At 50.1% G+C, this 25,885-nt stretch overlaps 1 protein-coding gene across 1 annotated transcript in view; it reads right to left on the bottom strand.

Annotated features, from left to right (window-relative positions):
- MTCL2 (microtubule crosslinking factor 2) overlaps window positions 1-25,885 on the bottom strand; it is an 87,572-nt gene that overhangs the window by 11,694 nt on the left and 49,993 nt on the right. The window contains exons 6-14 of the mRNA XM_055265134.2: window positions 23,872-24,012; window positions 21,156-21,281; window positions 19,672-19,902; window positions 17,002-17,106; window positions 15,896-16,063; window positions 14,023-14,274; window positions 8,665-8,736; window positions 8,028-8,098; window positions 4,407-5,757 (exon numbers count right to left, since the gene is read on the bottom strand). Coding sequence (XP_055121109.2) covers window positions 4,407-5,757; window positions 8,028-8,098; window positions 8,665-8,736; window positions 14,023-14,274; window positions 15,896-16,063; window positions 17,002-17,106; window positions 19,672-19,902; window positions 21,156-21,281; window positions 23,872-24,012 — 2,517 coding nt within the window. The remainder of the gene's footprint in view (window positions 1-4,406; window positions 5,758-8,027; window positions 8,099-8,664; window positions 8,737-14,022; window positions 14,275-15,895; window positions 16,064-17,001; window positions 17,107-19,671; window positions 19,903-21,155; window positions 21,282-23,871; window positions 24,013-25,885) is intronic.

Genomic DNA, 25,885 nt, shown 5'->3' with positions numbered 1-25,885 from the left:
TCTGTGAATATTTCCATAGGCTACCTTCCTAAAAGAAGAACTACTGGGTCAATGGGTAGCACGCACATTTTACATACTGAACAATATTTGGATCAACTTTAAAATCAACATTGAAAATCCAGCCAGCTTTGTGCTGTTGTTTCTTGATGTGGTGCTGGTTATATGGAAGTGATGGTTAATTTTATATGTCAATATGACTGGGCCACAGGGTGCCGAGATATTACATAAAACATTGTTCTGGGTGTTTCTGTCAGAGTGTTTTGAGATGAGATTAACGTAAATTCTCAGCCAGGCGCAGTGGCTCATGTCTGTAATCCTACAACTTTGGGAGGCTGAGGCGGGCGGATCACTTGAGATCAGGAGTTTGAGACCAGCCTGGCCAACATAGTGAAACCCTATCTCGACTAAAAATAAAAAATTAGCCAGGTGTGGTGGCATGTGCCTGTAATCCCAGCTACTTGGGAAGCTGAGGTACAAGAATCGTTTGAGCCTGGGAGGCAGAGGTTACAGTGAGCCGAGATCACACCACTGCATTCCAACCTGGGTGACAGAGTGAGGCTCCATCTCAAAAAAAGAAAAAAAAAAGTAAATTCTCCCTAACATGGACCCCATCCAGTCAGTTAAAGGCTTGAATGGAACAAGAAGGCTTACTCTCCCTCAAGTAAGAGAATTCTTCCTGCCTGACAGCCTTCAGACTGAGACACTTGCTTTTTTCCTGCCTTCAGACTTTATTATTTATTTATTTTTGAGACAGAGTCTCACTGTGTTGCTCAGGCTAGAGTGCAGTGGTGCGACACTGGCTCACTGCCTCCTGGCTTCAAGTAATTCTCATGCCTCAATCTCCCAAGTGGCTGGGACTGTAAGCATGTGCCACCATGCCCAGCTAATTATTGTATTTTTTTTTTTTTTTTTTTTTTTGAGATGGAGTCTCGCTCTGTCACCCAGGCTGGAGTGCAGTGGCGTGATCTCGGCTCACTGCAAGCTCCGCCTCCTGGGTTCATGCCATTCTCCTGCTTCAGCTTCCCGAGTAGCTGGGACTACAGGTGCCCGCCACCACACCTGGCTACTTTTCTGTGTTTTTAGTAGAGACGGGGTTTCACCGTGTTAGCCAGGATGGTCTCGATCTCCTGACCTCATGATCCACCTGCCTTGGCCTCCCAAAGTGCTGGGATTACAGGCGTGAGCCACTGTGCCCAGCCAATTTTTGTATTTTTTAAGTACAGACAGGGTTTTGCTATGTTGGCCAGGCTGGTCTCAAACTCCTGGCCTCAAGCAATCCACCTTTCTCGGCCTCCCAAAGTGCTGGGATTACAGGTGTGAGCCACCACGCCTGGCCCTTTTTTTTTTTTTTTAAAGATGGAGTCTTGCTCTGTTGCCCAGACTGGAGTGCAGTGGTGTGGTCTCAGCTTGTTGCAACCTCCACATCCGGGCTTCAAGCATTTCTCCTGCCTCAGCCTCCCGAGTAGCTGGGACTATAGGCGCATGCTGCCACATCCGGCTAATTTTTTGTATTTTTAGTAGAGATGGGGTTTCACTGTGTTGCCCAGGCTGGTCTTAAACTCCTGAGCTCAGGCAATCCACCTGCCTCGGCCTCCCAAAGTGCTAGGATTACAGGCATAAGCCACCATGCCTGGCCTCTTTTTTTTTTTTTTTTTTTTAAATGTAGAGATGAGCTCTCACCATGTTGCTCAAACTGGTCTTGAACTCCTAGCTCAAGTGATCTGCCCACCTCAGTCTCCCAAAGTGCTGGGATTAGAGACATGAGCCACTGCACCTGGCCAAAAAAGGAATAAATATTTAAAAGATGTTTTTAAATGTCAGCCAGCTGAGTGAGACTATAGAAAGGTAATGCACTCACCACACACTGCTGGAAGCTGTAGAAATGGCACACTTTTGAAAAACAATTTGGCAGTATTTATCAAATAACTTTAAAACATTTATATTTTTTTGTGGAGATGGAGGCTCACTCTGTCACCCAGGCTGGAGTGCAGTGGTGCCATCTCAGCTCACCGCAGCCTCCACCTCCTGGGTTCAAGAGATTCTCCTGCCTCAGCCTCCTGAGTAGCTGGGACTACAGGTGACCACCACTATGCCTGGCTAATTTTTGTATTTTTAGTAGAGACAGGGTTTCACCATATTGGCCAGGCTGATCTCAAACTCCTGACCTTGTGATCCAACCGCCTCGGCCTCCCAAAGTGCTGGGATTACAGGCATAAGCCACCACGCCCAGCCACATTTATATTCTATTATCCTTTAATCTCATATCTGCAACTTATACCTAAGGAAATAGTCTGAAATGTAAAAAAATGATTTTGCACCAAGATGTTCACCACAGCATTATTTACAATAGGGAAAAACTAGAAACCACCTAAACGTACAATAATAGAAAAGTAGAATGTTTGAGTCTATCACAGCCCATTCCACACACAGCCCTAATCATGTCTCTGTGCCCCCACTGAGTCCACAGCAGACCACATGGTACCACTCCCAGCCATAGCTGACTGGACCAAGGGGTACACTTGCCTCTAGTTGCACCAATCAGAGTTTCCTTCTTTCAGAAATGTGGAATTGGGAGAGAGGGATTTGTGTCAGTGTCTCCTAGGGGCTTGAACTGGAAGATGTTGTACAGTCAGAGCTGGGACAGCTCACCCAGTCCTTGTGCAAATGCAACAGAGAGAAACAGAGAAAAAGGAGGAATATGATACCAGAGAGGGTGAAGCTTAAGAGAGAGGAGAGGAAGACGGGGAGAAGCTGCTGAGGTCGTCAGGTTCCTACTCTTGGGTTTTATAAAATATGCCATCCTTCAAATACATTTCCTTCCCTTTCTGCAAAGTTAACTTATGCGCATTCTAACATTCAAATAATGCTCACTAACATTCAAATAAAGCTTACTAACTAACTTATAAGAAATTGATAGCAGAAATGGGGTGTGCAGCAAAAGAGTCTCAGAGGAAATGTGAGCACTTAGGTGTGAAGTCTTGATGGGGTGGAGAAGTGGTATGCCCACTAATGTTTAACAGTTAGTTTTCCAGGAGTGATAGGAACAGCCCCGATTTGTAGTGTTTACCAATTTTTATGCTGTAAATCCTCCCACTGTGGCCAATCTCAAGGTACCAAGGTAATGTTAAACACAGAGATGTGGCCAGGCGCGGTGGCTCACGCCTGTAATCCTAACACTTTGGGAGTCCAAGGCGGGCAGATCACTTGAGGTCGGGAGTTCGAGACCAGCCTGGCCAACATGGTGAAACACCGTCTCTACTAAAAAATACAAAAATTAGCCGGGCATGGTGGCAGGTGCCTTAATCCCAGCTACTTGGGAGGCAGAGGCAGAACTGTTTGAACCCAGGAGGCGGAGGTTACAGTGAGCTGAGATTGAGTCATTGCACTCAAGTATGGGGGACAAGAACGAGACTTCTCTCAAAACAAAAACAAAAACAATAGGCCGGGCGCGGTGGCTCACGCTTGTAATCCCAGCACTTTGGGAGGCCGAGGCGGGCGGATCACGAGGTCAGGAGATCGAGACCATGGTGAAACCCCGTCTCTACTAAAAATACAAAAAATTAGCCGGGCGTGGTGGCGGGCGCCTGTAGTCCCAGCTACTCGGAGAGGCTGAGGCAGGAGAATGGCGTGAACCCGGGAGGCGGAGCTTGCAGTGAGCCGAGATTGCGCCACTGCACTCCAGCCTGGGCGACACAGCGAGACTCCGTCTCAAAAAAAAAAAAAAAAAAAAACAAAAACAAAAACAATAACAACAACAACAGAAAAAACCACAGAGATGCTGACAACTGGCTCCTGCAGGCCAAACAAGCTGGCTCTAGCACACCACTGGGTGGCAAGAGAGCAGTAGGGCCCCTTCCCTGGAGGGGATGCTGGCAGTCTCTGGTGGGTGGAGCAAAAGCTGCTAGTTAAGCCATGCTCACTAGTCTCTTGGAATTCAGACCATGTGACCATCAGGTCTGTGTTGTTCCAGGTCTGGGACCTTCCAACTCTATCCTAGACCAGCATAAGAACTTCCTGGGACACATGGCCATATCCCTGAATTTATATATATAATATATATATATTTTTTTTTGTGGGGGTGAGACGGAGTCTTACTCTGTCACCCAGGCTGGAGTGCAGTAGCACAATCTCAGCTCACTGCAACCTCTGCCTACTGGGTTCAAGTGATTCTCCTGCCTTGGCCTCCAGAGCAGCTGGGAAAACAGGTGCATGCCACCACGCCTGGCCAATTTTTATATTTTTAGTAGAGATGGGGTTTCACTATGTTGGCCAGATTGGTCTTGAACTCCTGATCTCAGGCAATCCACCCACCTCGGCCCATATCTCTGAACTTAAAAACCAAAAGAGCATGGACCTTATATACTAACTCCACCTACCAAGAGAAAGGACAGATCCCACCCACCTACCTCACTGGGAAGGACCACGGCTCCATCTCCATCCCGGAGGACACCATCCTTCCCCACCTGGGGGAGCATAGCGAGTCTGGCCTCCTCACTGCTGCCTGACTTGGCTGCTTTCTTGTTCAGGATCCTGGCCATACCCTCTGGCTGATGGTAGCTGGCCGGGGAGAGGGGCTCTGGCTTCTTGGTGCCCTCCTCTCCTGCTGACGAGGTGGGGCTCGGTGCCCGGCCACACACATTACGGAAGAATTCCTGCACAATGCCGTACTTGGGAGGCTCAGGCTTGGCCCGTGTCTCAGACATGCCCAGTTTCCAGACAGACTCCGTGCTCCCTGAGTGCTCCACCACACTGAAGAGGCTGGAGAGTCCATCGTTGATGTTTCTCAATACAGGGCTGTCCCGCGTGGTGGTGGAGCGGGCCCAGGCCGAGCCGTTCTGCTTGCCCTGGTGGAGGTTCCACAGGCTGCGGTCCTTGCTGCTGTCCAGCTTGGACACGGACCGCCTCTGGAGCTTTGGTGAGCCATACTTGGGGGAGCAGCAGGGCCGCTCGATGCGCGAATGGACCTTGTCCAGGGAGGAGGAGATCTGCTTGCTGCGCACAGACACGAGTGAAGAGCTGCGGGGTGACCAGGCCTTGCCGTGGAGGCTGCTGCGGGGTGGGTCAGTCTGCAAGCCCACGCTGACCGTGCGGATGGTCTGTGTGCCCACACTGGCCAGGCCCACCGTCTGGCTGGACGTGCTCTTCACTTTCCTCTCCAGCGAGCCGGAACGCATGGCCTGGCGCACACAGTTGGTGATCTCCTTCATGTCATCACTCATGTTGCCTGACATCTCGAAGTCATGCAGGGTTGCTGGGAAGCCAGGCCCGGCCGCCGAGGGGCTGCCCGCTGAGCCTCCATCCAGGCGCTGCCGTGAGAAGTTGCAGAGCCACCGACCATAGGAGCTCTCAGCTAGTCCATCAGCCTCGGCCGACTCTTTGGGCTTGGCTGTGGTGAAGAGGAAGCCGGGCTCGATAATGATCTTGCCCTCTTTGTCATGAACCACAGGGACTCCCAGGCGCCGGGCCACCGGGGGGCTATAGTAGACTCGGATGCCCGTCTTGTCAGGAGCCGTGTAGCTGCGCTGCATCTGCCTCCCTGGGGGGTCCTGGCAGGCCAGAGCACCCAGTTGGTTGCAGTCCCTCGACGAGAGCCCAGGCTTCTCCTTGGTGTCTTTCTCTGGATCCCCTGGCTCGGAACTCACAAAGCCAAAGGCAGGGTTGTTAGGCAGCTTCTTGCCCCGGGCATCTCCGCCAGCAAGGTAAGGGGAACAGTCGAGCAAACTTTCAAACTCAGACATGGAAGAAACAGATTTGGTTCTGTGAAGGACAGAGGAGGAAACGTGGTTATTAGTGGAAATAACACTGAGGGCACACTCTGGTCTACCACCCTGGTCCGTGTGCTGCGTGAGGGCAAAGACCAGGACTGTCTTGTTCACCTCTTGTAGAGATGTTGTTGGTGCCCAGTCCCACGTTCTGTCTGCATTTTCTTTCTTTTTTTCTTCCCCCAAACAGGTCTTGATACGTCACCCAGGCTGGAATGCAGTAGTGCAGTAATAGCTCACTGCAGCCTCAAACTCCTGGGCGCAAGTGATCCTCCCATTTCAGCCTCCAGAGTAGCTGGGACTATAGGTGTGCACCACCACACCTGGCTATTTTTTTTTTTTTTTTTTTTTTTGAGACAGAGTCTTGTTCTATCACCCAGGCTGGAGTGCAGTGGCATGAGCTTGGCTCACTACAACTTCCACCCTCTGGGTTCAAGCGATTCTCCTGTCTCAGCATCCGGAGCAGATGAAATTACAGGCATGCGCCACCACGCCCAGCTAATTTTTGTATTTTTAGTAGAGGCGGGGTTTCACCGTGTTGGCCAGGCTGGTCTGGAACTCCTGACCTCAGGTGATCCACCCGCCTCAGCCTCCCAAAGGGCTGGGATTACAGACGTGAGCCACTGCGCCCAGCCAAACCCCTGGCTAATTTTTAAAAATTTTTTTATAGAGATGGGGGTCTCCCTATGTTGCCCAGGCTGGTCTCAAACTCCTGGCCTCAAGCGATCTTCCTGCCTCTGCCTCTCAAAATGCTGGGATTACAGGCATGAGCCATTGCCCCTTGCCTCTCTCTGCACTTTCACCTATACACCTAAAACTGCATACTCTGAACTGCATACTCCACCATTCTCTACCTGATGGCTTTTTTTCTGCCTGTGGGATCATACTTGGCTGTCCTCCACATAGAAGAAGCTAGACCCAGCACTTTGGGATGCTGAGGCAGGCAGATCACCTGAGGTCAGGAGTTTGAGAGCAGCCTGACCAAGATGGTAAAGCCCTGTCTCTTACTAAAAATACAAAAATTAGCCGAGCGTGGTGGCATGAGCCTGTAACCCCAGCTACTCAGGAGGCTGAGGCAGGAGAATCGCTTGAACCTGGGAGGTGGAGGTTGCAGCAACTAAGATCGTGGCATTGCACTCCACCCTGGGAGACAGAGCAAAACTCTGTCTCAAAAAAAAAAAAAAAAAAAACAAAACACCCAAACCGAAGCTAGAAATAGCACAGAGTTAATGAGTTAATGCCCCTAAACACAGCCCTCAACAAACAATAGGTGAGATATGGTGAACAAGTGCCCCAACCTCCTTGTGGTGGGATGACTCTAAGCTGCATGTTCTACTCTGGCTCCCTGAGTTCCTCCGACAGCCTGAACTCCAGATGCCCGTGGAATAACCTGGATGAAGCTCCTTTTATCGGCTGCTTTCCTTTCCCTGTCTCACTTCCAAGTGTTTCCTGAAATTCTGTCCCCAATAAACCATTTGCACTTAAATCTTTGTCTCGGGGTTTGCTTATGGGGGAACCCAAACTAAGACGCCATGAAGCTCCTGGCACACATATTGCCTGAATCACTGAACACACCAGGCATATGGAAATGCGTGTGTCAGACCACTCTGATTAACTTCAAGAGGCAGCTCCTATCATCCCCACTAGACAGAGATGGGAAGTACTGCTCAAGGTCAAGGTCATAGAGCTAGAACTGGCAGGGCTGGCATTCAAACCTGGCCCTCTGGCTCCACAGCCTGTCCTGCCTGCCTTGTTTCTGGGCTGGTCTGATAGCAGCTGGGGGTTCTGTTTCCCTGACTCCTTTCATGGGTTTCCTAACAGTGGAGACGTGGTCCTTATGGTCTTGGGGTGGGGGTCTCCTTGGCCATAGCACAGGGCTGGGCCCAAAGGATGCTGCTCAATAATCCCAGGAATAGAGGTCAATCTTGACTCTCCTAACTCCAGAGGCAGGAGAAAAGAATCCCGAGGATCGAAATGTTTTGTTTCCACCTGTGTTCCATTCCCGGAATCAAACAACATGCAGCAGCCTGGAATTCCCTCTGCCCCAAGCTTTCCAGCTCCTGAGTGGCTCGGGTTCCAGAGAAACCATATCCTGATGCTCTCCCAACTCGGATGCGGTGGGGTGGCGGCAGGAACAGGGCAAAGGAGCAGGGCAGGGCTGCAGCGAAAGCAGGCAGAGTGGGTGCAGGGCGCGGCAGCAGGTGGAGAGGGGCCAGGCTGTGGGGCGGGGCAGAGAGGCAGAGCAGGGGACCAGGATGCAAGCACCTCTTTAAACCGTTTCCTCCAAGCTCAACTTCGGAAACAGCCTCCTTGTCGTGGATCTTCTCACTGCATGTCTGACAAGGAAGAGAGACAGGAAGGGTCAGTTCTGGCCACCAGAGCACTAAAGGCATGGAACAAGAGACCAGCCCCAACCTCAGCGCTTGAATCTCCTCATCCAGAGAGCAGGAATGATGTCATCAATGATCTAGCATGGTCAGTTTCTGGCTGCACTGCATCTAACTCCCCCACCATATGTGATCCAGGCTGGGCCAATCAGAGCTCCAAGAGTGACCCCCCCAAGGAAAGGGACCACTTAAAATGTAATCCAAATGTGGTGACTGCAACAAAGCATCCAGTGGCCCACTGCTCAGCTGGTGGGCTGGTGGTGGGCTTGTCTTCTCCCTCCTCAACCCTACCCCCTCACTTAGCCCAGTCCCTGGGTGGGTGGTTTTTTTTTTTGTTTGTTTGTTTGTTTTGAGGCAGGAACCATGAGATACAGACTCCAGGGCTGGGGAGCCCAAGGTGCAAGGGTGTGACCTGTGAGACAGGGTTAGCAGCTTCCTCTTATGTCCCCCACAAACAGGGACTTTTATGGTGTAGTCAGGAGCCAAGATAACATGGCAGCAGCCGCCCCACTCACCTCCTTCCAGCTGTTGTCCTGCTTCTCCAGCTCAGAGTGCTTCAGGACCCAGGGGTCGGCAGCCTTCTGCAGCTGGGCAAGGGCAGAGAGGGTGGGTCGGTAATGGGCAAAGCTGGTATGCAGGACCCCGCTCTAAGCAAGGCCATTCCCCAGACTCCACTCTACAGCCCACAGAACCTACATCATGGACCAGGGGCCACCTTCTCAGTGGGTAGCAGCTCAGAGCGCCCCACTCCGCCTGGTGGATTTGGAAAATGATAATAAAAGGAACTACTTGCAGGCATCCTTCTAGATGTCATTATACCTAATATAGTAACAGCCATGACTATGTGAATTCATGTTACAATACACAGAACAGCTAGACTAGCTAAGCAGCAGCTACATCCCATCAGAGTGGCAAATGTAAGATCCAGGGACCCCCCAACACTGCTCCATCCACAGTGGCCGTCATTCATGGATCCCGGCACTCCTTCCTGCTGGGCCTTGAGGGGCCTCTGCTTCCCTCCCCTCTTTGCAGCTCCATCACCTCCAGGTGGCTTGTGATGGAACCTAGCTCCTATGCACACATTAGTTAATTTTTTTTTTTTGTTTTTTGAGACAGAGTCTTACTCTGTTGCCCACACTGGAGTGCTGTGGTACGATCGCAGCTCACTGCAAACTCTGCCTCCCAGGTTCAAGCAATTCTCCTGCCTCAGCCTCCCAGTAGCTGGCATCTACAGGGATGAGCCACCTCGCCTGGCTAATTTTTATGTTTTTAGTAGAGACGGGTTTCACATGTTGGCCAGCCTGGTCTTGAACTCCTGACTCAGGTGATCCGCCTGCCTCGACCTCCTAAAGTGCTGGGATTACAGGTGTGAGGCACCGCGTCTGGCCGCATTAGTTGATTTAATCCTCACAGAAACAGTGTATGATAGGTGTTCCTGTGGTTATTTCCATTTGGCAGATGAGAGGATCAAGACTGAGAGAAGAGGTTGGGCAGCTGACTGAGTGAATGATCTTGTAGCACTTCCCATTGCTGGTGGCTCCATCTGTACCATCTGGCACTACAGCCTTCTCTGGAGGATTGCCTTGGGCAACCAGAACCGAAATCACTGCCAACGACAGACAAAGACAGGGGTCCAAAAGACTGACCCAAAAGGCAGACCCCTTGCCTTAAGGTGGACCAAACTGTGGGGTGATTTACTGTTTACACTCCTGGGCATGTCATGGGGTCAGGCCAAGGGCAGACTTCATCTGAAAGCACATCTTATGTGGTTTATTCCCCTTCCCCATCCTGACGCCATCCGTTAACAAATCACTTGCACACAGGTAGCCAACTCATCTTGTTTTGCCCAGGAGTTTCTCAGTGTTTGCATTGAAAGTCCCACGTCCCAGAACCCTCAGTTCTAAAAAAACTAGTAGGCTATGGCTAGGACTATTCTAGTTTTAAAAGTCAAAGTCCCAGGAACGCCCTCAGTCCCAGGCAAGCCAGCATGGGTTGGTCACCTTACTTGTACTTGAATTCATGTCTAGGGCTTTGCTTCTTAGAAACCCAACATGAGACAAACAGTAATAAGGGCAACAATGCAAATAACACTAGGCCAGGTGTGGCAGCTCACAACTATAATCCCAGCACTTTGGGAGGCTGAGGTGGGAGGATCACTTGAGCCTAGCAGTTTAAGATCAGCCTGGGCAACACGGCGAAACCCCATCTCTACAAAAAAATACAAAAGTTGCCGGGCACGGTGACTCATGCCTGTAATCCCAGCACTTTGGGAGGCCAAGGCGGGTGGATCACCTGAGGTTGGGAGTTCGAGACCAGCCTGACCAACATGGAGAAACCCTGTCTCTACTAAAAATACAAAAAATTAGACAGGTGTGGTGGTGTAAGCCTGTAATCCCAGCTGCTCAGGAGGCTGAGGCAGGAGAATCGTTTGAACCCGGGAGGCGGAGGTTGCAGTGAGCCGAGATCACGCCATTGCACTCTAGTCTGGGCAACAAGAGTGAAACTCCATCTCGAAAATAAATAAATAAATAAATAAATAAATAAATAAATAAATAAATAAAAGTTAGCCAGGCATGGTAGAGTGTGCTACCAGCTACACGAGAGGCTGAGGTGGGAGGATCACTTGAGCCTGGGAGGCGGAGGTTGCAGTGAGCTGAGATGGTGCCACTGCACTCCAGCCTAGGTGACAGAGCAAGACCTTGTCTCAAAATAAGAAAAGAAAGAAACGACGAAAGTAAGAAGAAGGGAGGGAGGAAGGGAGGGAGGGAAATAACACTAACATCAGCGAACAGCAATGAGAGATGAAGACCATAGAATCAAACCAAGCCCCAGACAGGGGTGGGCTTAGGAAGCACTTTGAATCTTCTGGCTATCTCACTTTATTTCCATAGCTGCCCTGTAAGATGAGAAGGTCAAGAATGGTCATCCTTATTTTACAGATGAGGCCCAGAGATCAGAGGTGACTTGACTGGGGTTGTACCTGGTGGAGCCAGGTAAGGACTGGGGACTTCTGGTCAGAAGCCCTTTCCCATCAGCCGCTCTGTTGCTTTCACCAGTCTGGCTTAATTGTCAGTCCGGTGTAAAGAAGAATGCTGCTTTGGGGGATGTGGTTTAAAGTGCAGGAGGCAGAGCAATGTCAGAGAGACACAAGAGGCTGGAGGGTCAGCAAGTCCCCGATGTGAGAACAACAGCAGCACATGGAACCTGTGTCCTGATGAGCTGACAAGACACGCCTGTGGGCTGATATGTTCCCCAGGGATGACACGAAGCTTGTTTCATAATTTCAAAATCATTTTAGAAACATTTTGTTGTTAATATAATAAGAAGGAATTATTCTTTTATAGACAGGAATTTGGTTTGATGGTGCAAACAGATACATGCATCTGACCTGCTTTCCACGTGGTACCTGGATGGTTCTGGGATTTGTTAGTCATCCTGCCATCCTGCACTCCCCAAGCACAGGCTCCTAGTGGGTGCGAACCTCAAAGGAGCTCCTTCCCTGCAGGAGAGTGGGCATGGCCCAAGACCAGGAACTTTCCAGATCTGGGAGTTCTGCCAGATTCTGGTCCTCTCCCTTACTCACTTTATGAGCTTGGGCAAATCACTTTGCCTCAGTCTCCTCATCTGAAAAAGAGGTTTCATGAACGTGACCTTGCAAGGCTGTTGAAATACTGAAGAGAACATTAGGAAGAGGAAATACCTAAGATCAATAAACTCATGAAAAATGCTCACCTTCAGTAGAAGTCAGAGAAATGCAAAGTAAAGCAATGAGATAGCATTTCACACCCTAACTTGGGCAGACGATTCAAAGATTGGTAACCACAGGAACTGGCAAAGACAAAGCAAAAAGGGCCTTCTCGTCCTTCTCACTGTGCAGCTGGTGGGAGGGTACATGGGCAAAGCCTTTCTACAAGGCGGCCTGGCAGTTACCACCAACTATAAATGCATATGCCCTTGGATTTAGCAATTTCACCTCCAGGAATCTATCCTACTGAATTATTCATGCGTGTGCAGAAATATACGTGTGGAGATGTTCACTGAGGCACAACTTGAACTTTTTTTTTTCTTTTTTTAGATACGAAGTCTCACTCTGTTGCCCAGGCTGGAGTGCAGTGGCATGATCACGGCTCACTGCAGCCTTGATCTCCTGAGCTCAAGCAATCCTCCCACCTCAGCCTCTCATGTAGCTGGGACTACAGGCACACACTGCCACATCCAGCTTCAGGTCACAACTTTCAATAGTGAAAAACTGGAAACAATCTAGATTTAATCACTGTAGATAACAAATCATAGTATCTCCACACTAGGAACACCAGGCACCAGTCACACTGAATGAGGAAAGCCTCCCTACTCTTTTGTGAACAGCTCTCCAGGAAAGACACAAAGTATAAACAAATGGACATTATAATTTGATTAATGATTAAAAAACAAACAAAACAAAACCCTGTAAATATAAATTTAAATAGAAAGGCCCAGCTACTCGGGAGGCTGAGGTAGGAGGATGGCTTGAGACCAGGAGCTCAAGCCCAGCCTGGGCCATACAGTAAGACCTCATCTCTTAAAAAAAAAAAAAAAAAAAAGAAAATTCTCATTAAAAAAAAAAAAATGACAAGAAAGGGAGGGAGTAGCCTGAAATATGCCTTTGTAATATTTGAACCTTATATAAAGATGAAGTCCTGATTTATGTAATTAAAATTAAAAGTAAGGCCAGGTGCGGTGGCTCACGCCTGTAATCCCAGCCCTTTGGAAGGCCGAGGCGGGCGGATCATCTGAGGTCAGGAGTTTGAGACCAGCCTGGCCAACCCATCTTCACTAAAAATAAAAAATGAGCTGGGTGTGGTGGCACATGGCTGTAGTCTCAGCTACTCGGGAGGCTGAGGCAGGAGAATCACTTGAACCCGGGAGACGGAGGTTGCAGTGAGCTGAGATCACACCACCATACTCCAGCCTGGGCGACAGAGTGAGACTGTCTCAAAGAAAAAATAAACAAATAAAAATAAATAAAATAAAAGTAAGGCCGGGCATGGTGGCTCACTCCTGTAATCCCAGCACTTTGGGAGGCTGAGGCGGGAGGATCACTTGAGGCCAGGAGTTTGAGACCAGCCTGGCCAACATGGTGAAACCCTATCTCTACTAAAAATATAAAAATTAGCCGGCCGTGGTGGCACACGCCTGTAATCCCAGCTACTGAGGAGGCTGAGGCACATGAATCACTTGAACCTGGGAGGCAGAGGCTGCAGTGAGCCGAGAGTGCACACTGCACTCTAGCCTGGGTGACAGAGCGAGACTGTGTCTCAAATAAATAGATAAGTAAATAAAAATAAAAGTGAAATAAAGGGAGAAGTCAAAATCAAGAGTGGAGCAGAGCGGCCTATGGTAGGTGGTGGCTGGCTGCATGAAGTGAACTATAATGGGGAGTGAGAGTCAATGATTGCTTTTCCTTTCCTCCTACTCTTGATTGGAGGCCTCCCAATTTTCCCACGGGAACCACTCTTAGTTCTTCCCTCTTGGTTCCTGGGTTTGGGTAGGCTCCAGGGGTGGGCACATGACTCATATCTGGCCAATCCACGGTACTTGCTAAGCTGTAAGATACGAGCATGAAACTAACGGTGGCCATATTTGGGAATAGCTTGTTTAAGAGTGAAGCTAACACAGAGGAAAGCAGGCCTGACAGGCTGAGGCAGAGAGAAAGATCTAGTTCCCACTGCATTCTCTAAGTGCCTGGATCCAGCTATACCCGAAGGAGATGGTGTGCCAGACCTCACTGGACGAGCACCTAGATCCAGCTATACCTGAAGGAGTTCCTGCTTCTGAATCATTTCTGTAGCAACTCTCCCTTGTGGGGGGAGCAGCTTGGCAGGGGTGGGCCTCACCTGGCTTAGGCGGTTCTGCAGCTCCTTCACCTGCTGCTCCACCTGCTGCTTCTCACCCTGCAGCCGCTCCACCAGCTGCAGCTTCTCCTGGCTCCAGTTGCGCTCGCTGATCTGCAGCTGCCGCGTCAACTCCATGACAGCGCTGTAGGACTCAGCTAGGAGGTGCTGCTGCTCCTCACGCTCCCTCTGTAGGGCTGCCTTCCAGTCGGGCCCTGCTCGCTCCCCGGCCCCCTTCCCTGCCTTCAGCTCCATCTGCGGAAAGAAGCAGACTGAGCAGCTGGCAGCAGGAGGCTACTCCTCTTGGCCCTTCTCTCTCCTTCCCTCCTGGGTGCCAGCAGGGGAAAAGGGGAGAGGTCCCTTCAGAAGACCCCTCACCAGGGACTAACCCAGCTTAGTCCTCCCCACTCAGAACTAACCCCTAACCCCTCCACACAGTAAGGGTTTGAAGAGCTCTTTCTATAAGCCAAGCTCTGCTGTGGGCTTTTCAGGTATGATGTCAGTATCCTCATAAAAACTCTGAAAGATTACTAGTGGTCACTCCAGCAAGATGGTTTTCTCGGCCTCAGACCTCAGGGTGGCAGGAAAGGGAATGTGCAACCTTTAGACTCAATGCCCCCCATTAACCCCCATGGGCTGGTCAGGTTCTTGGTGGGAGGAGCACCTGAAATGCCTGGGTCTTTGTGGGCAGCGGGTGCAGTGGACACTGGGGAATGTGCAGATGGAGGGAGCAGTGAGATCTGCAGAGAGGGTCAGGAGGGGAGAGTAGTGGCCCCAGGAAGTAGCCAGGAGACTGTGAGCAGTGGGAAGAAGGTGGAATTGGGGCCGGGTGTGGTGGCTCATGCCTGTACTCCCAGCATTTTGGGAGGCTGAGGCGGGTGGATCACTTGAGATCAGAAGGTCAAGACTAGCCTGGCCAATGCGTAGTGAAGCCCCATCTCTACTAAAAATACAAAAATTAGCTGGGCGTGGTGGTGTGCCATCTATAATCCCAGTTACTGTGGAGGCTGAGGCAGGAGAATCGCTTGAACCTGGGAGGCAGAGGTTGCAGTAATCCAAGATTGCACCACTGCACTCCAGCCTGAGTGAGGCAGTGAGATTCCGTCTCAAAAAAAAAAAAAAGGAGGTGGAATTGGAGTCACAGGGAGCCAGGGGTTAGAGGTTTAGGGGAGCAAGGGCCAGTCTGCCACTTGTTAGCTGGGTGACCTTGGGAGATAAATTTAACTCCTCTGTGCCAGTTTTGTCATCTGTCCAGCAGAGACCATCGGAGTGCCTGCCTCCCAGAGGCTGCTGATGCCTGGGAAGGCAGCTTGCAGCAGGGACTGGCTGGATGGAAGAAGCTGGAGCCCGAGCTGTGGGGTCAGAGCATTCTCTCTGAGTGGGAGGAAGCCCACCCTCTCACTTTTCAGGCCAAAGGAGGCAGCAAGTCACCCTCAGGCACAGAGCAGACACCAAACCCCCAGGGCTCCTGGTTAAGGCTCCTTTGGGGGCACGCTGGGGTGTTGGGAGGGGAGGCTCCCATTTTGAGTGGAGGGAGCAAAATAGAGCCAGGCAGTAGGGGCTGAGGGAGTGCTTATGAGGAAAGGAAGGAGCAAATCAGGACAGCAGGCAGTGGTGGTGCACGCCGGCCTCACCTGTGAGCCCAGGGTGCAATCCCCCACCTTCTTTCCCTTCCCCTGTGACTCCCATTCCCCACCGTTTCTGATACCCATGCTGTGTGACTTTAGGCAAGTCTCTTGCCCTCTCTGGGCCACAGGTGAAGCAAAGGGGTTCTTATTCCTCTAGGAGCATGGCCTTGGTATCCTACTCCCAGATCTGACAGCTAAAGGCTTGGCTGAGAGTAAGGGGAGAGGCCTCTGACAGGTGGGGCGCTCACCTGGGTGGTATGGCCCTTGAGCTCTGCCCGCTCTGTCTCCCAGGTAGCCTTGGCCTTGGCAAACTGTTGCTGAAGCTCTGTCAGACCACGGCGTTCATCCCGGAGCAGCCAGCACAGCTCTTTCAGCGTCACCTTCATGTCGGCCAGTGTCTTGATGTACTCATTGGGCTGCAGACAGGAGGCAAAACCTGAGTCAAGAGCCTCTGGGGGGTAGGGAGGGGAACCTGGGCTCAGAAAACTCACCTAGGAGTCCAGCCTGGGACTCCACGAGGCCTCGGGCAAGTCCCACGACCTCTCTAGGTCATCTCACCTATAAAATGGGAATGACAGGCCCAGCCCTGGCTACCTCCTAGGCTGACATGAGGCCCAAATCTGACACCAAGAAAAAACCCTGCAGTTACAGTAATAATTATTCAGCCTAACTCTGAGCTGAATAATCTGGCTTCTTCAAGGCTCTGCAGCCTTTCTCCTCACTCAGGATCTGCCTGTCTGACCCACTGCAGGCCAGATGTGGGGTCTAATTCATGGAGACTCCCTCAGTTTGCCTGACTCTGTCCCAAATCTTCTCTCCTGGGCCCATGCCCTCATTTCCCATCCCTACCCCAGCTCTCAGTGTGTGACCCTGGGATCCTGACCCCACTGTTCTCTCTGACTTATGGCTTGATTTGAAGGTTCCTGACCCTAGACCACAAGGCCCCTCTTCAGATGACTCTAGCCTGATGTCCTTACCCTCACCATGTACCTCCCAAGCCATACTCAATACCAGAACACCTTGCCACACCTTGGCACACACAGTTCTCTTGGTCCAGAATAGTCTTTCCCCCATTCTCTATTAGGTAAACTCCTATACATCCTTCAAAACCCATCATCCATGACCCCTTCACTGTGATACTGTCCCCTATACTGCAAAGAGAATTACTTGCACTCCTGCCTATGACCCCACAGTCCATCATCTGGACTCTGTTACTGCCCTGGGATGACCAGGCAATAACCTTCCGCAACCCCAGTGTCCAGGAATGGGGTCAGAGAAAGCAGTAGGAATTGATCACTGAGCAGACAAAGGAATGAATGGACACAACAGGACCGGGAAGGGGCTGGAAACACACCGTGTTCTGGGTCCAGCTGTCCCCTGTGCAGGCCTTGTTATCAGAATGCTGAGCGTTTATCTCCTCTTCCTCCATCAGCAAGTACAGCTCCTTCATGCTGTTCACCTGTTTTTTAAAAACCATGCTTAACAGCAGGTGGGAAGTTTTCCCAAATTTTAATTCCAACTTTGGGAACCATGTAGGTCGAGGAGCACGGCTGGACAGTCAGGCCCTCCTAGCCTCCCACAACATCTATTCTGCCCCAAAGACCAGGAAGCATCCCTGAGAGTCACTCTGAAATAACCATGTTGACAGGCTGGGTCAAGGCAGGTACTGTGGTTGAAATGTAAAGGCCACACGCACTCCCACAGTGCTACATAAGGGTGACCAAAGGTTTGGGTGGACAGAAGGGACCTTGCTGGGGGGTTGGATTTCTTGCTGATGGATTCTGGGCAAGAGTCCCGGGCCAGCCAAGGAGATCAGGGACCTAGTTCAGGATGGAAATAAGGCAAAAGGGAGCGAGTCACCTTCTGTGCTCAAGCAATCCTCCTGCCTCAGCCTCCCAAAATACTGGGATTATAGGTGCGAGCCACCATGCCCAGCATGATTATGTTTATATCTTATTAATTATGCTTATTTTGGTAAATGTATCTATTTCTTAATTATAGGCATATATGTTATGTAATTTTCTGTGTCTCTTTATTTTTTTTTTTTGAGATGGAGTCTCACTGTGTCATCCAGGCTGGAGTGCAACGGCATGATCTTGGCTCACTGCAACCTCTGCCTTGCAGGTTCAAGAGATTCTCCTGCTTCAGGCTCCCGAGTAGCTGGAACTACCAGTGTGCACCACCGTTCCCAGCTAATTTTTGTATTTTTAGTAGAGATGGGGTTTTATCATGTTGGCCAGACTGGTCTCGAACTCCTGATCTCAAGTGATCTGCCCACCTTAACCTCCCAAAGTGCTGAGATTACAGGCGTGAGCCACTGCACCTAGCCAATTTTCTATGTTTATACCCTATTTTTTTTCCCCTAAAGTAAGTTTCTCTCTCTTTTACTCTAGGATATGGAAATGGCTAGAAAGGTTTTCACCAAATGTGGAGGGTTCGTCTGAGACAAACTGACTTAAAATATAGACTGTGTGGCCTGCAGGTCATTCCCTTAAACTGGGCTTCATCCAGAGGCCTGTGAGACTTCCAAACAGGTGAGAAGGCTCCTATGTTTCCAAACGTCACAGAAGAGACAGCTTCAGACAGGAGGCCCGAGGCGAATGCTCCCAGGCGCGGCCCTATGCCAGGCACTGCAGGGCCAGGGCAGCAGGGTGTGGGCCCATGGAATGGCGGTAGTGACTCTCCCATGAGGCCCTGGGGAGGAGCTGGTGGCCTGCGAGAATGATGAGCCCCACTGAGATAGGGTGATGCAGGGTCTTGCTACACACTCAGGTCTAACTGTCTTGCCTGGCTCCTGGGGCATCTGGGCTCCTCTGGAGTACCCCTGATGGTGTACGTGGCAACTTGAGGCATGCCAGTGCTCCCTACTGGATCTGGACAGGGAACTACAGAGTAGCCTGGACCAGAGGAGGGCCAAGCCTGGGCTAGACTCAAGGTACCTGAACCCAAAAGGACAAGGCCAAAGTGAACAATGTCAACTAAGATGAGTGTGACCAAGGTCTGACATCCTCGTAAGTCCCCTTCTCTTCCCTGATGTGTTGATGTGTGCTGCTGTGCTGATGACAGGAGGCAGGGGCTTTGAGCAGCAAAGGGTCCTGCACAGACTGGGGCAGGAATGGGCCAGGTGGGTCCTTTCTAAGCTTCTTACATTCCCAAAGCTCCACCCCCACATGTTTCCTGCCACATCCTAATACCACCTGTACTATCACCGATGTTTTTAAGCCAGCCTACTCTGTCTTGTTAAGTAAACATATCTTTCGGCGAGGCATGGTGCTCATGCCTGTAATCCCAGCATTTTGGGAGGCCAAGGCGGGTGGATTACTTGAGGTCAGGAGTTCGAGAGACTAGCCTGGCCAACATGGAGAAACCCTGTCTTTTTTTTTTTTTTTTTTGAGACAGAATCTCGCTCTCTCTCCCAGTCTGGAGTGCAGTGGCGCGATCTAGGCTCACTGCGAGCTCCGCCTCCCAGGTTCACGCCATTCTCCCACCTCAGCCTCCCGAGTAGCTGGGACTACAGGCACCCACCAACATACCCGGCTAATTTTTTGTATTTTTAGTAGAGATGGGGTTTCACCATGTTAGCCAGGATAGTCTCGATCTCCTGATCTCGTGATCCACCCGCCTCAGCCTCCCAAAGTGCTGGGATTACAGGTGTGAGCCACCACGCCTGGCCAAGAAACCCTGTCTTTACTAAAAATACAAAAATTAGCTGGGCATGGTGGCACGTGCCTGTAATCCCAGCTACTCGGGAGGCTGAGGCAGGAGAACTGCTTGAACCCGGGAGATGGAGATTGCAGTGGGCCGAGATTGCGCCACCTGGGCCGAGATTGCGCAGGCTGGAGTGAGACTCCATCTCAAAAAAAAAAAAAAAAAAAAAAAAGAGCAACGAACGCAGGGAAGGAAGCCTGCATGCTGATGGCAGGTATGTGAGCCTAGGAGTTGTGTCAATACCAGCTGGGCGTCCCTATCCTGTCCCTCTCTCCCCAGCCCACACTCCCAGTCCCAGTCCCAGGTCCAATCTTACCTCGAGGAAGTCATCCCCCTCACTGGGCAAAACCTTGCCCTGCCGCCAGCGCTTGAGGAACCACCTGAGCTTCATGAAGAGCAGCAGGAAGTTGTGCTTGAACTGCTGGGACTCCTGCACCAGCATGTTCTTCTCCTGGCTCCAGAATTTCTGCTCCAGCCTCCGCTGGAGGCTGAGACTCTGCAGCTCAAACTCCCGCCTCAGGAGCGCCCTCTGTTGGTCCTCCTTCAGCTGCCGGGGGAGAAGAGATTGAGCAACCCCAGGGCCCTGCCCTCTCCCCAACCCCTTTCTGGGCCCCTGGACAGCGGCAGGGAGGAAAGTCTGGGTGGTGCCTGTGAGTGATCCCTGCCGGGGATCCCACCACACGTGGCGCAATCTATTCAGATGAGCACTGCCCTCTGCTACTAAAGCCACAGTGACACATCACTGAAGGAGCTGGGATTTGACCCCAGCTCTAAAAAACCATGACATCATATACTGAGCACCTCCTGGGCACCAAATGTCTCACATGAACGCTCATGTTCAATGAGGAACCTGCGAGGGTGAGCGATGATAGCAGGGAGGGGTGACGCATGGAGAGCAAAGGGCGTGCCAGGGTTGAGGACGGCTGATGACTAGGCAACACCCTAGGAAGAAATGCAGTGTCATGCCTAAGAGAGGGACCTGGATTAGAGGCCCAGCCCCGCTACGCTCTGGATGTGCAACCCTGGGCAGAGCACCCCAGCTCTCTGAGCATCAGTTTCCCCATCTGTAAAATGGTGATAAGGGAGGGCACGAGGATTAAAAGACATAATGGGTAGAAAGTGCATTGGATAGGCCCACCATACAGTAAGGGTTTAATAAATGTTATTCCAGAACTATTATCTTGATTAGAAGCCAGGCCTGACGAGGGCACCATTTCATAAACGGGAAACTGAGGTCCTGAGAGAAAACAGGACTGGCCCCAGGTCCCACAGGCAGCCAATGACAGCCCTGTTACACAGCTAATGCACAATGGCAAGGGCAATAACATCCCAGCAGGGCACAGGGGCTGAAGACTCAGGTTTCCCTTTACATTCTTTCTTTCATTCTTTTTTTTTTTTTTTTGAGATCACTCTGTCACCCAGGATAGAGTGCAGTGGGACAATCTCAGCTCACTGTAACCTCTGCCTCCTGGGTTCAAGCGATTCTCTCGCCTCAGCCTCCCGAGTAGCTGGGATTACAGGCATGCTGGTGCACGCCTGGCTAATTTTTGTATTTTTAGTAGAGGCGGGGTTTCACCATGTTGGCCAGGCTGGTCTCAAACTCCTGGCCTCAAGTGATCTGCCTGCCTCGGCCTCCCAAAGTGCTGGGATTACAGGCGTCAGCCACCATGCCCAGCCTCCCCTGACATTCTTGACTTCAGAGGGCCCATAGATCCTCTGAAGCATATAGCTGAAGGCCTCTACTTCCAGCTCAGAGAAGCTGTAGGAATTGCTGCCTGGAAAGTGCTGGGCACCACGCACCTGGACCATTTTCTGGTTGAAATTGTCGGCCTCCTCCTTTCGTAGCTGCCGCTCCTGGGACAGCTGCTCTTGCAAGCCCCGGAGGCTGTCATGGGCCTCAGCCAGCACCAGCTGCAGCTCCTTGATCTGTGGTGCGGACAGGGGGCACAGATAATGAGGAGGGAGAAAGAGGAAGAAGCGGATAGAAGTTGTGATCTAAGGATGACAATGGTAGGGGAACGATGGGATGTTGGACCCAAGCTGTCCAAATACAAACCAGGCAGAATGGCTGTCCCCACCTCCGAGGGTCGTCATGGTGATTAAATGAAACAGTATATATCAAATCTGGCTTTTGTTACCACTGGAACTTGTTCTTTTCTCTCTGAAATTTATCTTAATAAGGTACTGGGAAAACTAAGTTTGATTCACAAAGATGTTCATTGTTTATAATTGCAATATTTTAGAAACAACTTAGATACTAAATGATGGGACTTAAAAGATGTTTAATGGATCTATATATATGTAACAATCCATTCAGTGGTACCCTTAAGGACAGTGTCCTTTATTTTATGTATGTTATTATGTTATACTTCAACAGAAAGTAGAAAAACAAAACCAAAAAAGCTATGGACCTCCATAGAAAAACATATAAAGGACATGGACACACACAATAAATGTAACCAGTGGGAACTATGTGAAGACCTTCTGACCTCCGACCTTCACCCACCCTCCCCTTCCTCCCTCCCTCCCTCCCTCCCTCCCTTCCTTCCTTCTCTCTCTCCCTCTCTCTCTCTCTCTCAATGGAGTTTTGCCAGCTTTGAGTACGATCTTGGCTCACTGCAAACTCTGCCTCCCGGGTTCAAGCGATTCTCCTGCCTCAGCCTCTCAATTAACTGAGATTACAGGCATCCGCCACCACGCCTGGCTAATTTTGATATATTTCTGGTAGAGACAGGATTTTGCCATGTTGCCCAGGCTCATCTCGAACTCCTAGGCTTAAGCAATCTGCCCACCTGGGCTTCACAAAGTGCTGAAATTACAGGTGTGAGTCACCGTGCCTGGCCCCAGAACTCCTACATAAAAACTTCCTAGGCATGGCAAATGTCCCTCTGTGAAGGTAAACCTTCATTATATGGTCAATGATATGATGATTTGGCAGTAGAAGGCACAGCGACTTGAGGTATATCTTCTATATCTGTTTTGCATTAAAAAGTTTTGCAGGGCTCCATACTGTCTGCTGTCCCTGGTTTCCTCCCTGAACTCAGTGTTCAATAGCACTGGGCAATTGTCACTGCTCAATAAAGAGTGGCTGAATGAAACAAATAATTGAGTGTGTGCAGGAAATTATTTTTTCTACAGGTAAGCCTATAGAATAGGCCTATTTCCTGGCAGGGCATGGTGGCTCACGCCTGTAATACCAGCACTTTGGAGGGCCGAGATGGGAGGATCACTTGAGCCCCAGAGTTTGAGACCAGCCTAGGCGACATGACAAAACCCTGTCTGTACTAAAAATACGAAAATTAGCTGGGCATGGTGGCGTACGCCTATAGTCCCACCTAACTGGGAGGGCTGAGGCACGAGATTCGCTTGAACTCAGGAAGTGAAGGTTACAGTGAGCCAAGATCGCACCACTGCACTCCAGACTGGACAACAGAGTGAGACTCAATCTAAAAAAAAAAAAAAGAATAGGCCTATTTCCTTTTCTTAGAAAATGACAACTAAGTTATCTCAGTTTTTTCTCTTTTTGTCATGGCTTCCAGGAAGCTCACTTAGAGAGTCTGATCCATCAGCTTCAAGTGAGTTTCTCCTTCCTACATAGTCATGGGCTGGCCTTCCTGGGACCACAGAGTTGTCTTCCAAGGGATGCTCAGAAAGGTGCTCAGGCTGGAAAATACACAGGACTCTGCAAGGTTCAGGGTTTCAGGGATACTCCACCCAGTCCGCAGGAGCCTTTTCCTGCTTCAGGCTCATTATGAAGAGCAAGGAGAAGCTCAGTAGGCTTAGAAGGGGCTCAGAACTACCCAGAATTCCCTGAGAGTCAAAGAATCCTAGCAATTCGATAACTACCATTCGCTCTAACCCCCCCATGTTACAGATGGGGAAGCTGTGGCCAGAAGGTAGAAACCTGTCCAAGGTCAAACAGGAACACTGGTAGAACTGAGACTTGAACTCAGGTTCCCTGAGTCCCAGAGATGTGTCATTATCATCATAATCATCATCCTCCTCCTCTCATCCTCACCCAATGCGGACCAGGCCTTAAGCTATGGCTTTTCAGGTATTTAATCCTTTCAACAACCCTATGAGGCACCTTCATTTTACATGTGAGAAAACTGAGAATCAGAGAGGTAAAATGACTTATCCAAGATCTCACAGCCAGTATAGAGTGGATCCACAACTGAAACCCAAACTGCCTGACTATAGAGACTGCTGCCTTCCTGCTACATACATGAGTAGTTCCATTAAATTACATAAATTGTTAAATTCCCGGTGGAATTTAGTACAGAAAAAAAAATAATTTATGCAGATGAGTTTATAAGTTTCCTTGGATCAGGCCATGAGAATGTCCCAAACTTCCTTATTTCCCTTCTGGCCTTGGCTGCCAGGAAGCCTGGAACCCAATGGAATGCCCCAAACCCATATCCTCACTAGCTAAGTGATATATGGACCACTGTGCTTTTGACAGGCCTCAGTCACTCTCCTCCTACCCAATCCCATGCTTGCTCAGGCCTAGACCCACCTCAGAGGCATAGGAATCATTGTCTTCAGCTCGGTAAGGCCTGAAGCTCCGGCTGGGGTCGGGCTTAGAGTCCAAGTCACCAGTGCGGAAGGCCTCTCGGATCCTAGGCTCCCATTCCGGCAGGTCCCTGAAGTCAGGTGGCTGCACCCAGAGGCACAGGCAGAACAAACCAAAGATCACCATGGGGAGGGGCCCGAGGGGTGCCAGAAACACCCACCCCAGGCCTCTGCGCTAGAGGCTTGAACCACCCACCTGAGGGCTGGGACCCTGGTAGATTCACCTCTGCAACCCAGACCCAGCCCGGGCTGGGGGCACTGCTGCCATTCAACGAATGTTTGCTGAAAGGATGAATGAGTAGGTAAGTGGGAAGTGATTTTTTGAATGTGTGTCTTGTGCACAAACCTTCTGAGTCAGCCCGAACTGTCCTATCACATGTGTGACCTCTGTTCATCGCTCTTTCAAGAAGAAACAAGAGGGAGATAACATAGAGCAGTCTATGGGCACAGTGGCATGTGCCTGTAATTCCGTCTACAATTTGAGGCTGCAGCAAGCTGTGATCACACCATTGCCCTACAGCCTGGGCAACAGAGCAAGACTGTTTCTTTAAAAAAAAAAAAAAAAAAAGGCAATATGCTTGCTTAAAAAAGTAAGATGAAACCGGATCAACAGGTCTTGAGTTAAAGAAATTATGGCACATATCCACTGCATAGTTGTTAAAAAGAAAGTGCTAAATCTCAGAAGGGCACGATGGCTCACATCTGTAATCCCAGCACTCTGGGAGGCCAAGGTGGGTGGATCACCTGAGGTCAGGAGTTCAAGACCAGCCTGGCCAACATCGTGAAACCCCGTCTCTACTAAAAATACAAAAATTAGACAGGTGTGGTGGGGGCATGCCTGTAATTCCAGCTACCTGGGAGACGGAGACAGGAGAATTGTAATTCCAGCTGCCCGGGAGGCGGAGACAGGAGGCGGAGGTTGCAGTGAGCTGAGATCGTGCCACCGCACTCCAGCCTGGGTGACAGAGTAAGACTCTGTCTCAAAAAAAAAAAAAAAAAAAAGAAAAAAGAAAAAAAAGAAAAAAAGAAAGTGCTAAATCGCTCTCTTTCCCTGGAAATGAAAAATTCCCTGCCATTGCTCTGAGGATGAAGATCAAACCTCCCGCATGCACAGTGCAGTCCAGCTTCACACTGTCTCTTCACTCAGTGCCCTGGACATACCACGCTCCTTCCGCCTTCTGATCTGAGCTGTGTCTTTGCACAGGCTATTTGCTCTGCTGAAAACACTGTTCCCCCAGCCATCCATCCCTCTGACCTCTGGTCAGATCAGAGGCCTTCCCTCAGCACAGGGTCTAGGTCAAGTTCCTTGTTCATAAAACCATGTACCTTTCCTTCAGGTTCCTCTCTCAGTGTCTAATTGCACATTCACTGACATGATATTTTGGGTGACTCTGCCCCACTAGATGATAAGGGCCATGAGAGGGGGAATCATATCTGTTTTTGCTAATCATGACACCTTCAGCAGTGAGCACAAAAACTGTGTGAACAACAGACAAAGCATCATAAATTAACAAACTGATACATTGCGTTAAAAATATAAGTTGTGTAGTAACAATAGATATAAAACAATCTGGGTGGAAAAACAAATATATGATAGATGTGTAGAGAAGGATTTAGAAGGACAAGCTACAAGGATGAAATATTCTAGATCCACTCCACTAGACACACACAAATACTGAACATTTAAAATGTGACTATTAGGCCGTGCAGTGGCTCACACCTATAGTCCTAGCACTTTGGGAGGCTGAGGCTGGTGGATCACTTGAGCTCAGGAGTTCAAGACCAGCCTGGGCAATATGGCAAGATCCCATCTCTACAAAAAAATTTAAAAATTATGGCCAGGCACAGTGGCTCACGCCTGTAATCCCAGAACTTTGGGAGACAAAGGCGGTCAGATCACTTGAGGTCAGGAGTTCGAGACCAGCCTGGCCAACATGGTGAAACCCCATCTCTACTAA

This window comes from Symphalangus syndactylus, chromosome 24 (genome assembly GCF_028878055.3).
Source record: "Symphalangus syndactylus isolate Jambi chromosome 24, NHGRI_mSymSyn1-v2.1_pri, whole genome shotgun sequence".
NCBI lineage: Eukaryota > Metazoa > Chordata > Mammalia > Primates > Hylobatidae > Symphalangus > Symphalangus syndactylus.
The sequence above is the reverse complement of the archived record's forward strand: the minus strand, read 5'-3'. Positions and strand labels throughout refer to the sequence as shown.